Here is a 13,845-nt window from a genome sequence, read left to right as displayed (position 1 = left end):
AGTCTCACTATGTAGTTCAAGCTGGCCTTGAACTCGCAGAGATCCTCCTGCCTCAGCCTCCTGAGTACTGGGATGACAGGTGTGTGCCACCACAGCTGACTTGAAGTGGGATTTCCTTTCTTTCTTTCTTTCTTTCTTTCTTTCTTTCTTTCTTTCTTTCTTTCTTTCTTTCTTTCTTTCCTTTTTTCTTTTTGGTTCCAGGGATCAAACTCAGGATCTTGTACTTGCAAGGCAGATGTGGCACCACTGAGTTAAATCCCCGGCTCTTAGATTGGGATTTTCACATGAACATACACAGGAAGTAGAGAGAAACCAATACGGGAGCATATTTGTCTTTTTATGTGTGTGTGTATATATATATTTTCGGTACCAGGAATCGAACTCAGGACCTTGCACTTGCCAGGCAGGCGGGGCGTCACTGAGCTAAATTCACAGCCCTCTACATACATTTTAAAACTTTTAAAAAAAATTCTGCACACTTACGTATGAATGGCCAGGACCTTAAATTATTAATGTAGATTGGGAAAGAGCAAGATGGAGCCTTCCATGTGGCTAACTCCATATGGCTTCCATAAAATTTTTAATCACGGGAGAGTCAGGATAAATACCTTAGTTGGCTATGAAATTTTTTTTGGTACCGGGAATCGAACTTGGGTCCTTGCACTTATGCAGCAGGCGGCGAAACCACTAAGCTAAATCCCCGGCCCCTGGCTATGGAATTTTTATAGGCACCTTATTGCCGCTGAAAAACACAAGACCCTCTAAGCGATGCTAAGATTTTCCATGGGATTCAGGTGCTGTGGATGAGGGGAAAGGTTTATGGTGGCTTTGGGGTCCAGGTTGGGTTCCAGACCCTGAGTTTGAAAGCCATGAGGGATTCGCCAACCACGGGATCGCGGGGTGCAGTTTGATGATGTGTATGATGTTTGATCAAAACACAGGGACTGTTTAAATTTTAAAAAGTGTATTCCAGTAAAAGCCACATGGCTAACATCCTCCCCGGCTGTGCACACCCTCTTCCCGCCGTCCTGGCCGCTGTCCGCAGCAGCTCTGGAGTCCTCTTTCCTGAGGGTCTTTAGCTGCACCATCCCGGCTGCCTCGATGTCCTGAGTGGACTCAAAACGGTGACCTTTCCCGGTCATCCTGACCTTGGGGAGGAGCCGGGAGTCGCACGGTGCCAGATGCGGTGACTCGGGTGTAGGAGGACACAGTGTCGTGTGTTTACGAGCTGCCTTTCCGCTGGACGGCGCCCGGCAGAGCAGTCACCGTGTTTTTGATCACGTCTCACAAAGACACTAGGAGTACTAAGCGCAACAGAGATGAGCCAGGGTGCTTAATCCACATTCAGATTTTCATCTGAGGAGCAGCCACTTCACAGTGTGTCCGGGGCGTGTTTCCCTGGGGTGCACACTGCTGGGGCGGGAGGGGCTTCCTGTGGAAAGACCTTTCTGTGGGGTTTGCGCGGGGCTCAGAATTTTAAAGCTGGCCCGTGCGCGCCACCTGCTGGCTCCCGGGCGCTACCAACCCTTCCTGGTGTGGGGTGAACCTCAGCCTACACACACCTAAAGTTTGGGGTGCAGGGGTGAGTTCATTCTGCTTCCCTGACGATCCTGGGTCACCATGGAGACACCGTGGCACCCTGGCTGTGATTCGTAGATTTCGATCACCCAGGCTGAAAGTAGGGATTTCGAGGTGCTACTTTCTGCACCTCACACGTGGGAAACATCAACAAATGAACGCTGGCGTGGAGGCGGAGTCCATAATTAATTGGAAATCCCGACGGTATCTGCATCCATAAATTCGACCGACCTGGGGCAGAAAAGAATTTTAACTCTTATTTTTTTAGGAATTTTTTTTCTTTTTAGATTTTTCTTTTAGGGATCGAACTCAGGACCTTTCACTTTCGAGGCAGGTGTGGCGCCACTGAGCTACATCCCGGCCCCCAAAGAAATCTGTAACTGGCTGTGATCAATTCGTTGTAAACACCACTGCACTGGGAGCAGTGTCTTTTTCTTTTTATACTGGGTTGTTGGTGCATCTTTGCAACAGATAATAATTACGTTCACCACAGGGAATTGCTATACGTGCATAGTGAATCTTGAACATTTTCCTTTCCCTTCCCATCTCATTAGGGCCTACCTTCCCGTTGCCCTTTAAATTATTTATATGTAAGTTTTCTCGTGTAAGAGGGACCATGTGATATTTAGCTTTCCGTGTCTCGTTTATTTCACTGCTTACAAGACACATGCATTTGCCTATGAGTGGATCTAATTTATCCTTCTTTAAGGCTGAGTAGTACTCCATCGCGTACATAAACACCATCTTTGAATTTTTTTTTTTGGTACCTGGGATCGAACTCGGGTCCTTGTGCTTGCGCAGCAGGTGGCGAAACCACTGAGCTGAATCCCCAGCCCTAGTGATTTTTTTTTTTTTTTTGAGGTACTAGAATTGAACCCAGGGCTTTCACATGCAGCTGCACCTCCAGCCCTTTCAAATTTCGTTTTTCTTTTAAGACGAGGTGTTCAAACTGGGCTTGAACCTGTGATCCTCCTGCCTAAGCCTCCCCGAGGGCCTGGATGACAGGTGTGCACCAATACACCAACGTCAAAGTGATGTAATGTAAACAAGAAACTTGCATAGGTTCCGAGCAAATACTACACCGTGTTCCAGAAGGGTCTTGAGTCCTTTCTTATTTTTATTTTGATCTACAAGTTTTGGTGTCCGTGGGGAGCTCTGGGACCAACTCCGGGTGGGTACTGGGAGACCCCAGTCCCTGGGAGCAGACACCCATCCCTTAGAACAAATTCTCAGGCTCCATACGTCTTTGCTTGTATTTTAAAATACGGAGCAAATAACATTCCCAGTGTAGCAGTCATGAAGATGTCAACATCACATCCACAAAGCGGCCCGCAGAAGTGAAAGCTTTTACCCCCAGAGTCACTCTGGTCACTGGAGAGCCCAGAGCCCCCAGCAAACAGCAGATCATGGCCAGAAGACAATGTTTTAAGACCATCTGAAGAGCCCCCTGTCCGCCCGCCGTGACTTTTCCTTCTGATCTGGTCTTCCAGATGCGGTGGACGTCTGAAAAGATCCGAGTCCTCGGTCGCTTTGAGAAAGACTCAAGGAAGAGAAACAATGTTCCTGATCATGGCGCTGCACACAGTTCCTCTTAGTTTTAGCAGAATCTGTGGACTTGAATGGTGTCGTCTTCCCTCCCTCCCTCCCTCCCTCCGTTCCTCCATTCCTCCGCTTTTCTTACTTCCCTCATTGCCCGTCTTCCCCTTCCTTCCTTCCTTTTCTTCTTTGTTTCTCTTCTGCTACTGAAGACTCAACTCAGGGCCTTCACACAGAGCACCACCCCCCACTCATTTTTGATTTTCATTTTTGAATTTTATTTGGAGACGGGCTCTTCCCAAGTCGCTAAGATGCCCAGGCTGGTTCATACTTGCCACCCTCCTGCCTCAGCCTCCCACGTAGCTGGGATCCCAGGTGTGCACCACCAGGCCTGGCTCTGGAGTGTGCTGTCTCGTGTTTGAAATCCCCTTTGGGGTCGGAGGTGCTACGTTTCTCGGTAAAGATAAGTGAGGGGCAGACCCAGAGCTCGGGTGGGTGGGAGACAGCTCTGAGCCTGCCAGTTTGATCCCGCCTTGGAGCTTCCCGTTCTGAGTGGTCCGACTGCCCCTGACACAATTGTGCTCAGCTTACCCAGCAGGACAGCAGGCGAGCGGCCCAGAGTCTTCGGCGGCAGGGAGGCAGCAGGGGACCTCGCAGCTCGGCAGAGATGGGGAATTGTGTTGGTTTTTCCAAGGAGCTAAGGGAACGGCCGACCTGGGCCGGATTCTTCAGCCCTGTTCCAGACAGGCGAAGGTTTCCCATCGTGAGCAAAGTGGGGACAAAGCGCCCCCAGGAACTGCAGCGGATGGGTCACCCTTTCCTCCTGGCGTGAGATGACTTCTCTCTGTAGGAGACATGGCTGGGATTTGCACATCTTTCATGCAGAGTTACTTCTGTCACATCCACCTGTCACCTTCTGGCCCTTTGAGAGATTTTTTTTGGCAGCTCTTGTGGTTTTGATGTTTTGGAGAGGAGAGGACCGAAGTGTAGTCTTCAACATAGAACCTTTTGGTGGTGTTTTCAGTCTTTGAAACTCGCTACGCACTCGATCCTGAGGGAGTGTGGGTTTGTCCTTTCTTTGTTCCCCAAGGTAGAAATCTGGCTTCTCACAAGCATCCTAGCTCTTTAATTCTGTCTTGCTCAGATGCTGGGAGAGAGGAATAAAATGGCCTAGGCCACCCACATGTTCGGTTCAAATATGGTGAATGTTTCTGTAACTTGGGCAACTTTGTCTTAAGCATCACAACCAAAGAGGAAATCATTGCTTTGCCATCTGGGATGCGTGTGGAGCACGCTTAGATATTGCAAATACGGATGCTTTGTGAGCACCGTGATGGAGTGGAAACTGGAACACGGGGAGTTGAAAGCAGCAGTTCCACGAAAGAGATGCCTGGCTCGAATGAGAAACAAACAGAAATTGTCCAGAGAAGGATGTCTCAGAATGACAGAACACGAACTTATCGATAACTGCTTTTCTGTCCTGGGCTTTCCTATTGAGATACATCCTTGGCTTTTTATTTGTTATCTTGACACAGGATCTCACTAAGTTAAGTTGCCCAGGCTGGGATGGAATTTGCAATCCTCCTGCCTCAGCCTCCCTGAGGGTTGGAGTGTCAGGTGTTCACAACCATGCCTGGCTTTGTGTATGACTTAAGCAATCTGAAGACATCAGATATCCCTTATTTCAACTTCTGAGTTTTCTGACACTTCTGTATCCTTGTAAAAGTGGCAGAATCTTGTGCTCAATTACATTTTTCTATGCATGACTTTCAGTATAAGTTTAATTCAGGCCTTGTTCAAGACTGTGTGTGTGTCTGCGTATTCACACACATTCACGGATGCCCTTATCCATACAGGGACACCTAGATGGAATCTAGCAGTTTTCCACATAAATCCGTCCATTTTATGTAAATATCATAAAGTACTTTTAGTCACCTAAAATAAATGGAAGGGCTGGAGATGTAGCTCAGTGGTAGACTAAACATTTAGTGCATCCAGGCCCCGGACCAAATAAACAAAATTAAATGAAGAAAGAAAGAAAGAAAGAGAGAAAGGAAGAAGAAAAGAAAAAAGGGAAAAAGGTGCCTGTTATCATTGTACTTTATTTTTTATATTTCACATGGAAAATTTTATGAGACAAATGCCCCCCCATCCTTCTTTGCTTGACAGAACATCCAGTGAATCTCTTTCTAAGCTGAAACTAGCCTAAGAAATAGTAAAGTAGTTAAATAGTACATGAAATGAATGTAGTTACAGATTTATAAGATAAAAGTTTCTTGGAGGGCAAGGGGAAAGTATGGTTACCAATCAGCCTCCCCCAAAATAAAAATATTTGGACAATAGTGGTGTGTATTAGCTTTTCATTGCTGTGACAAAATACCTGAGATAAATCAACTTACATGAAGAAGAACTTTATTTTGGGTCATGGTCTTAGAGGGCTCAGTCCATGGTTGGCTGCTCCAGTGGTCTCAGGGGGTTCAGTCCATGGTCAGCTGCTCCAATGGTCTCAGGGGGTTCAGTCCATGGTTGGGTGTTTCAGTGGTCTCAGAGGGTTCAGTCCATGGTCGGCTGCTCCAGTGGTCTTAGAGGGTTCAGTCCATGGTCGGCTGCCCCAGTGGTCTCAGAGGGTTCAGTCCATGGTCAGCTGCTCCAATGGTCTCAGAGGGTTCAGTCCATGGTCGGCTGCCCCAGTGGTCTCAGAGGGTTCAGTCCATGGTCGGCTGCTCCAGTGGTCTCAGTGGGTTCAGTCCATGGTCGGCTGCTCCAGGGCAGCAGCATCATAATGGACAGGTGTGGGGGAGGAAAGACACTCACATCATGGCAGCTGGGAAGCAGAGACAGAGAGAGGAAGTGGGTTCCCAATATCTCCTCTATGGCCATGCCCCCAGTGACCTAACTTCCTCCCACTAGACCCCAAGTCTTAACACCACCAGCTAATAGTATCAAGATGGAGAACAAAGCCTTCAACTCAAGGCCTTTGGGAGCTGCCCCACATCCAAAGTATAGCACATGGCTTGGGAGAATCTCTCATTACAGAATCACCAAGGCCGCCTCCTCTAGGACATTTGTCCCCTGCTGAAAATTTGAGACAAGTGAAAGGGAACTGCAACTATACATTTTTGAGAAGAAAAGGGTGGCACTGGATGTCTAATGTGCGGGGTTGTGCTTACCTTTTCCTGGTGAGTATGTGAATGGCTCTTGTGGTTCGTGGATGAACATCTTCCTGCTGGAATGGAGAGTCGCTAAAATGCTAAGATTTAAAGATGAAAAGCAAGGCCGCATATCTGTGGGCTGTGTTTTTCTCTTCACTTTGTTCCAGAAACATAAGCATAACTGTTTTGAGGTTTTTTACCCAAGTAGAAACCACTACAGTACACGGCAGGTTTCCCAGTTGCAGCAGAGGGGGAAGTATTGCTTGCCGATTTTCTCTTGCATCCTGAAATTGGAAGATGTGACTACACACAAATACACAATATTGATGCGTTCTTATGCGTGGAATTGTGTCCCTCCAAATTCAGACATGAAAACCCTCGCTTCTCCATCATCTTCTTCTAGCAGCATATGGCCTTTTTGGGAAATATGGCCTCTGCAGGTGTTGCCAGCTAAGTTAGGATGAAGAGATTCTTGAGGAGGGAGACCCCTAATCCAATATGCTGTTGTCCTTATGCGGAAGGCATATTTGATACCAGGCATGGTGTCACACGCCTGTCATCCCCGTTCTGTGGGAGGCTGAGTCAGGAGGATTCCAAGTGCCAGTCCAACCCGGGCAACTTGGTGATTTAGCGAAGACTTGTCTCAAAATAAATAACAAACACAAAAGAGTGGGTGTGTAGCTCAGTGTGAAGGTTCTGGGGTCAGTTCCGAGAAATGCAATCAACCAATTGATCAACCAATAAAATAAAAAGGTGCATTTGGACACAGTTGCGCACAGAGAGAATGCCGTGCGAATACTGGAGAGGTGTGACAAGCAGAACTCCATGTCAGCCGTCAGTGCTAGCATAGCCCTGGTTTCTCCGTGAGTTTGGACTTCCGGTTTCCAAAACTGGTGCACTCACGAATGCATGTGGGGTACAGCGTTATTCTTCGTAACTTCAGTGCTAGAGAATGATTTCATCCGTGGAGATACCAGGCCCTTTGTCCACATTTCTTGTCTGTGAGTTCAAAGTTTTAATAGGGCTAGGGGCCTGGTTTCCATATTGAACTACATTTCCCAGCATTCCCTGCAGGTAGCTGGGGTCATGTGATGGACTCTGGCCAATGGTGAGCCAGTTCTTGTTCCGGGGTGCATAGCTCTTTTATTATTGTTTTCATAAAATCTTCCAACATAGTAGGCAACCTCTTACCCTCTCGCTCTTGCCTTGGGCATTCTTGGGAACTTCTGAGAGTTTCTGCATGTCTTTAAAACATTTTCCTTTGGAAATATCTACATTATAAAGAAACTTAAATTTAAATTTTTCCTTCTGTAATGTATGCCTTAAGTTGCTAACATTTTCTGGCATGGAAGATGTAGATAGTGGTAGATGTCTTGCCCAGTGTAGGTGAGGCCCAGGGTTCCTCCCCCCAAAAATACAACATAAAAATCTTAAACATCATCAAAACCGGGCATAGTGGTGTGTGCCTGTAATCTCAGCACTTGGGAGGCTGAGGCAGGAGGATCACTGTGAGTTGGAGGCCAGCCTGGAATAAAGGACAACATCAGAAAGTCATCAAAATTTTCCCACAAGGGTCCCCAAACTCCACAAGTTTTGTCCCCACGAGATAACTGCTAAAAGACAGTCCTTCTCTCTAATTTTCTCAGTAATTTTTTGGCTTGGTTTCTGTATGAAATAGATTCATCTCTCCATGTATCTCGACCCTCTTGTCAGCTATTGTGGAGTAAAGCTCTTTTGTCTTTCCAGAATACATTTAGTTTAAATTTAATATGCTGTGGTCATTTGTTGTACAGAAGAACTTTGAGATGGGCACAGAGTTTGATCTACATAGGATTTGATGCTCCCACTGAGATTTCAGAATTTAACTTTCAGATTGTGTACCCCCTGACTTGTTCACTTTGAAGGCTTAACATCTGCCTATGTGAAATGTGATGGAATATATAATGAGTGTTTAAATTTTAAAATTTATTCTACTATGACACATGGCCGTGAATCCCCTCAAAATCCTCCCCTGGTTTGCACACCCTCCTCCCGCTGTCCTGGCCGCTGTCCACAGCAGCTCTGGAGTCCTCTTTCCTGAGGGTCTTTAGCTGTGCCGTCCAGGCTGCCTCGATGTCCCGAGTAGACTCAAAACGGTGACCTTTCCCCGGTCATCCTGACCTTGGGGAGGAGCCGGGAGTTGTATGGTGCCAGATGCGGTGACTCGGGTGGAGGAGGACACAGCGTCGTGTGTTTACGAGCTGGCTTTCTGCTGGATGGCGCTCGGCAGAGCAGTCACTGTGTTTGTGATCACACCTGGTGACGATGCAATTATCAGAAAGAGGATAAAATAACCGCTGTCAGATTGGTTCTCTTCTAGAGATTTCAAAGACTCATTTTCCTTAACCCATAGACTAATTTCTTCAAATCCTTCCAGCCCCATTCCTTAGACTGTCCCCACCTTCTGAGGCATTGATCGTTTACCATTCACGTTTCCTCCAGAAAGTGTTGGATCTTTATCTGTGGTCCATGGTTCCTAAAGGTTTTTGCTAGATAATTAAATGCACTGAATTCACCTTTCCCCCCGTGCCTTCTTGCAAAAAACAGCCTGCAGCACCCTGACAGCTGTGGACCCGCCTCCAAAGCTTCTTCTCTTTCGGTCATCTGAGCCACCCTTCTGCCATCTGACAGCCTTTCCATTTGGCTTGCTGACAAATGTCCCATGGAAAGGCCTTTCACCTGGATTTCCAATCTCCCCCAACTCTTTCCTGTCCAGTGTTTCAACATAGCAAGGGGACCTTTCCCCAAACTTGCAAAATGGTGGCTCATTTCCAAAGCACGTCTTTAGAATTCGGCTCCCAAATCATCCGTAGTGAACCCTGTGCATTCTGACCTCCGAAAGAGAATCCCTTAACCAGAAGCCATTGAGATTTTCAGTACCTATCGATCTATTTTTACATGACCCTTGGGATTTTTGTTGTTGTTGTTCCATTCAGTTTAGCTCACTGAGAGGGTCAGAAATGTTACTGGAAGCGCATGACTAAGCTTTGGAAATTGACCGGGTGGACAGCGTTTTTAAGAAAACTGCTTAAATCACCTTTGTGACCGTGAACCTGGGATGGGCTGTAGTTGTTCACAGCTGACCCTGCTTAGTTAAAAATAGTAGAGGGCTGGGTTTTCTCTCCGTGCCTGAAATAGAGCTGAAAGCATGCGGGCCAGACAGCTGGGCCGTCCTGGAGTTCACCACGGGGCTCAGACTGAAGGTAGATTTTTTTTCTTTTTCTATTCCCGAAGAATGGACCCAGGGACTTCTCACTAAGCCACATCTGGCTGCTTTCTAACGTTCTGTTTCAGACATCCTACTTTGAGGCGGGGCTTTGACCAGTTGTCCAGGCTGGGCTTGAATTTGCAATCCTCCTGTCAGCCTCCTGGAGGCCAGGGGTGAGTACTGGATTTTAATTTTCAGAAATTTTGATTATTAAAGTACCGAAAACAATGAAAATGAGTAAGATCACATTAAAATTCATGTATTGGCAAGAATATCTGGATATCAGGTTTTCTAAGCCTGCACACACCTACAGTCTTTTAAAAAATCAGTTAGTGTTGATAAATTATGCTCTGTTTCTTTGTATAAATAAAGGGTTTATTTGGAAAATAAGCAACGGTTATTTCACTCAGGGAGTGATAAATTAATTGATCAAAGAATAGCAATTTAGATATCTAACACAAGAAATGGGGCTTTGTCTCAGCGGTAGCATGCTGGCCTGGAGGGTACAAAGACTAAAAAAGTCGTATTGAGAAGTTCAGTTCATGACTGGATAAGAACCGCATCAACTGAATGGTTAGTTTCAATACTGACTTGATGGGGGAATTTGATTTGGTTCTCGTCCAATAGGGTTTACGACCAGAATCGTGGAAAGAATTAAATTCATGAACCGAGGCACCATTGTCCATAAATGTGCACGTCAAGCCAACAAAATGATGTTCGCATTAGGAAAATCTCACACCAGTAAGAGTTATGTTAGCAACAGTGATTTTGATTATACCTTGTAGTTTACTAGGAAAATACAAAGACGATACATGTTGGAAATAAATACCCTACACCTGTGCACACGTACGTGGTTTTTGAGGGCAGTAAGGTGCCTATGAACACACACTCAGCTTTCCAAGAGCAAATGGGGACAGTCGTGTACTGCAGACCCTACTATGACCCCTCGAGGCTCAGGTATCGGAAGATCAAGTCAGGAAACTCAGAATCTAAGGTGGGCGTAAAGCAGTCTGCCCCAGAATCCTGGTGTGAATTCAGGCACCGTCAATCCGTGAACGGCTGTGAAATTGGCTTTGTTAGTCGGGTTTCTGCGACTACAATGAAAAGCCTGAGACCATCGAGTAATAAAGAAGAAAGGTTTTCATGACTCCCAGGCTGGGCTTCAACTTGTGACAGCCCTGCCTCAGCCCCTCAGAGTGCTGGGATTATAGGTGGGCAACATTGCTCCCCACTCGGCAGTCCGAAAGTGGCTGTTCGTGGTGTTCTTTGATGCCCTTTCTGCTCTCTTTGGGAACTCAGAGGCGTGTAGCATGGGTTCTGCCTGAACCATTGAGGAACTTACACAAAGGTCTCCAATGGACGTCTGTGTGTATTGGAGCAAGCGAGCAGGAAAGGGTCAAGGACAGAGGGACAGTGACATAAAGAGGGGAGCCTCCTCACACTCAATGCTCACCCCCAGGAGAGGCTCAGAAGACAGTGGAATCGGCAGCTTCGGTCTAACAGGTTGGTACCGTGCTCTGCTCTTGTTCTGGTGCACAAGGACTTGGGTGAGCTGGTGTGACCTCTGCTAATGAAGACCCCTTACCCGCAAATCCAAATGTAAACTGCAGCAATCCTGGGGATCCAGCCGGCCCTGGTCACCTCAGCGGGGGCGCTCTCCCACTCACCGGTGTCCTAGCTAAACCGTTACCTGTCACTCACCACGGGGCTGCAAAAAGTGAGGGTGCCCAGATGGCCCACGGAAGGGGAGACTCACGATTGCCCCCTTTCCAAAGTGAAAGTCACCCTAAAGCTGACAAATGCGGCAACGTCCACCCCAGGCCCATGCCCGTGCCCCTACTTCGTATTTCTGTATCCTGTGTGACTACGTAGCAAGACCGTGTCTCGGACAATTTGGGGTGAACGTTTCAGTAGAATATTTATGACACTGCACAACATATTGCTATTAATGCCCCTCAAGATACTGAAAATACTCCCACTTTGTCTGAACACACTTACCCCATCCTTCTTGGCAATCTGTGTTTTATTGTATTTTTTTAACAAAAGTTTAACATTCACCTTTTTTGTTGATTATCCCTTGTTCGTATGAAAGAAATAAAAAAAAAATAAGTGAACTTTTCCCTGGGACATGATGTTAATAATAGTTCAAGCGAAATATTTTCTCTTGCTGTTTTAGGGCAAAATTTTTCTGATGAGTTTGGTTGTGATTTGAATGTCTGTGCGTGCGTGTGTGTGTGTGTGGTTTAATATTATGCAAGGAGAGGCATCAACACTTGGAAGCCTCCATAAATCACTGGGCTGATACTCTTCAAATAACCCATGTGTGATATTGCAAAATCATTAGTGCATAAAGGCCCAGGCAGAAATTTGGAATAAACCGGCACGTTTTGACATTCTGGAGTATAAAAATTCAATAACATTAAAAACATTTTAATTTTTTCTGCAGGAGATATTAACAAAGCAAAGGAGTTTTGGCTACGATCACTTTTTAAAATGGGAAAATGTTCTGTGACCAAAATATTTTATAATCTGCTACATACCAATGAGGTACTGGTATCTAAATGTAACAGAAAACCCAACTCAGGTGCTTAAACCAACAAAAATAGCATCCCATAACAAGACGTAGCCAGATTTGGGGCCTCTGGTGTGGGATAATTTGAGAACTTTGTGTAGTGCTGCCGTATCTGATTTCTTTGTATTTTGGCTCCACATTTTACTCATGATGCAACACAGCTGCTTTAGCGCCGGCCATCGCAGTCCCTCCCATTAATATCCCGAGGCCAATTAAGACCATTTCCTCTGAAATTTCAATTTTGAAATGCTAGCACACTTCTCATCCATCGACGCACAAAGCATACACAGTCCCTATGTAAAACTGATCCAACGAGAAAGCATGAATGTTGCAGAAGAAAAAACACACCCCAATTTTGGCAAGAAGGAGAGAAAAACGGAGGTGGAATGGGTAGCCAGTAGCGTGTGCTGAAATTCTTCTGCTCACTTTCCTGCCCGGTTATTTGGAAGCAGTTTGTGTTTTTCACGTTATTGTACCTAGGACGGCGGTACCTCGGTCCACACCGGAGGCCGGATGTTTACCCGCAGCAGAGGCCCGGCCACCGTGTGGACCGCAGGCCTGCTCCGACCCTTCCCGGGACCCGCCTCTCGTCTTTTACGATCATGCCCGAGACCTTTGACACCCTCGTGCCTGATGCAAACGAATCCTTCTTTGGCTTCGGAGTTGGAAAACATCCCCCCCGCCCACCACCCCGGGCCGCTGAATGTGGCCAAGGTCCGCCTGCTGCTCTCTCCTCCGAGGGCCACGCAGACTTCGGCCTCCGTGCGCCTGACACGAACACGCCCGGGCCGGCGGCTCCTCTGCGCTTAGACTCGGACTCGCTCTTTGCCCCACGACCCCAGGCCGGCTGGGCCGGTCGCCTCGCGTATCCCGCGACCATGTCTCCTTTTCCCCTCGTGCCCAGGATGGAACCCAGGGCCTTTGCTCTAGCTGCATTCCCGGTCCCTCTTCAATTTTTTAAAATTTGGAGACAGGATCTTGCTACATCGCTAAGCTGCCCAGGCTGGGTTGGAACCGGAGCTCCTCCTGCCTCAGCCTCCCAGAGGGTCGGGATGGCAGGCCTGCGCCACCACACCCAGCTGACTCCTCTCCGCTCTCCGAGGGCCTGAGCTCCTTTCTGTCAAACCAACTCTGGCCTCGGAAGCCCCATCCGCCCCATCCCTGCTGACCCGCGACTCCTGGACACTGAGCCGGCCACAGGGCAACGAGCGGCTGCTGGACCCAGGAGGCCCCGCGTCCCTGAAACACCGCCCTGCACACCCTGAGACCCTGTGGGCCCCGGCGGAGGTGCCTGCTCCCCGAGGGAGCCCCGGCCGCCAGCGTGGCTGATGGCCCTCCCTCTACCACTCTCCGTGGCTCCCGTGTGCCCCGCCCAGTGAGCACCTGCCGCTCCCCCTTCCTCCCTTCTCGGTCCCTTCCAACGCGCGTGTCCAGGAGGCCTGGCCGTGGGGCAGAGGCCCTGGGCATCTGGGCAGCCTGGCCTGGCGTGCACGCGCAGGGCCTGGCAGTGCACTTCCGGCTGCGGGGGTCTGGAGATGGCGACCCAGGGGCGGCATCGCCGGGGACACGGGCAGGACCGGGGATCAGGGGAGCTGGGTTCCGGTCACACGAGCGGGGCGCGCGCATTCATCCGTTCAGCCACTGTGGGGGCAAATCCACGTGTTCCTTCATTGCACGCACGCACGCACGCACGCACGCACGCACGCACGCACGCACGCACTTTGACTCTTCAGGCACCAGCGCGCCCCGCCCCCGCCCCC

The 13,845-nt window shown here is 48.2% G+C and overlaps 1 protein-coding gene and 1 long non-coding RNA gene across 3 annotated transcripts in view; one reads left to right on the top strand and one right to left on the bottom strand.

Moving 5' to 3' along the window:
* Positions 1-5,456, top strand: part of Xg (Xg glycoprotein (Xg blood group)) — a 41,971-nt gene extending 36,515 nt beyond the window's left edge. For both annotated transcript variants that reach the window (XM_013066474.3, XM_013066475.3), the window contains one exon: positions 3,069-5,456. In XM_013066474.3, coding sequence (XP_012921928.2) covers positions 3,069-3,085 — 17 coding nt within the window. In that variant the 3' untranslated portion in view covers positions 3,086-5,456. The remainder of the gene's footprint in view (positions 1-3,068) is intronic.
* On the bottom strand, positions 5,292-13,805 carry LOC147828458 (uncharacterized). The gene is made up of 2 exons (XR_015450804.1): positions 6,285-13,805; positions 5,292-5,938 (listed from the first exon to the last, which is right to left on the bottom strand). It is a non-coding gene; the product is annotated as an uncharacterized LOC147828458 (long non-coding RNA).
* Between the last annotated feature and the right edge of the window lie 40 nt (positions 13,806-13,845).

The sequence above is a fragment of the Heterocephalus glaber genome, unplaced genomic scaffold, assembly GCF_053883595.1.
Source record: "Heterocephalus glaber isolate CG9 unplaced genomic scaffold, H.glaber_assembly_v1.0 deba00001072, whole genome shotgun sequence".
Lineage (NCBI taxonomy): Eukaryota > Metazoa > Chordata > Mammalia > Rodentia > Bathyergidae > Heterocephalus > Heterocephalus glaber.
Note: the sequence above shows the minus strand (reverse complement) of the source record. Positions and strands in the feature narration are given on the sequence as shown.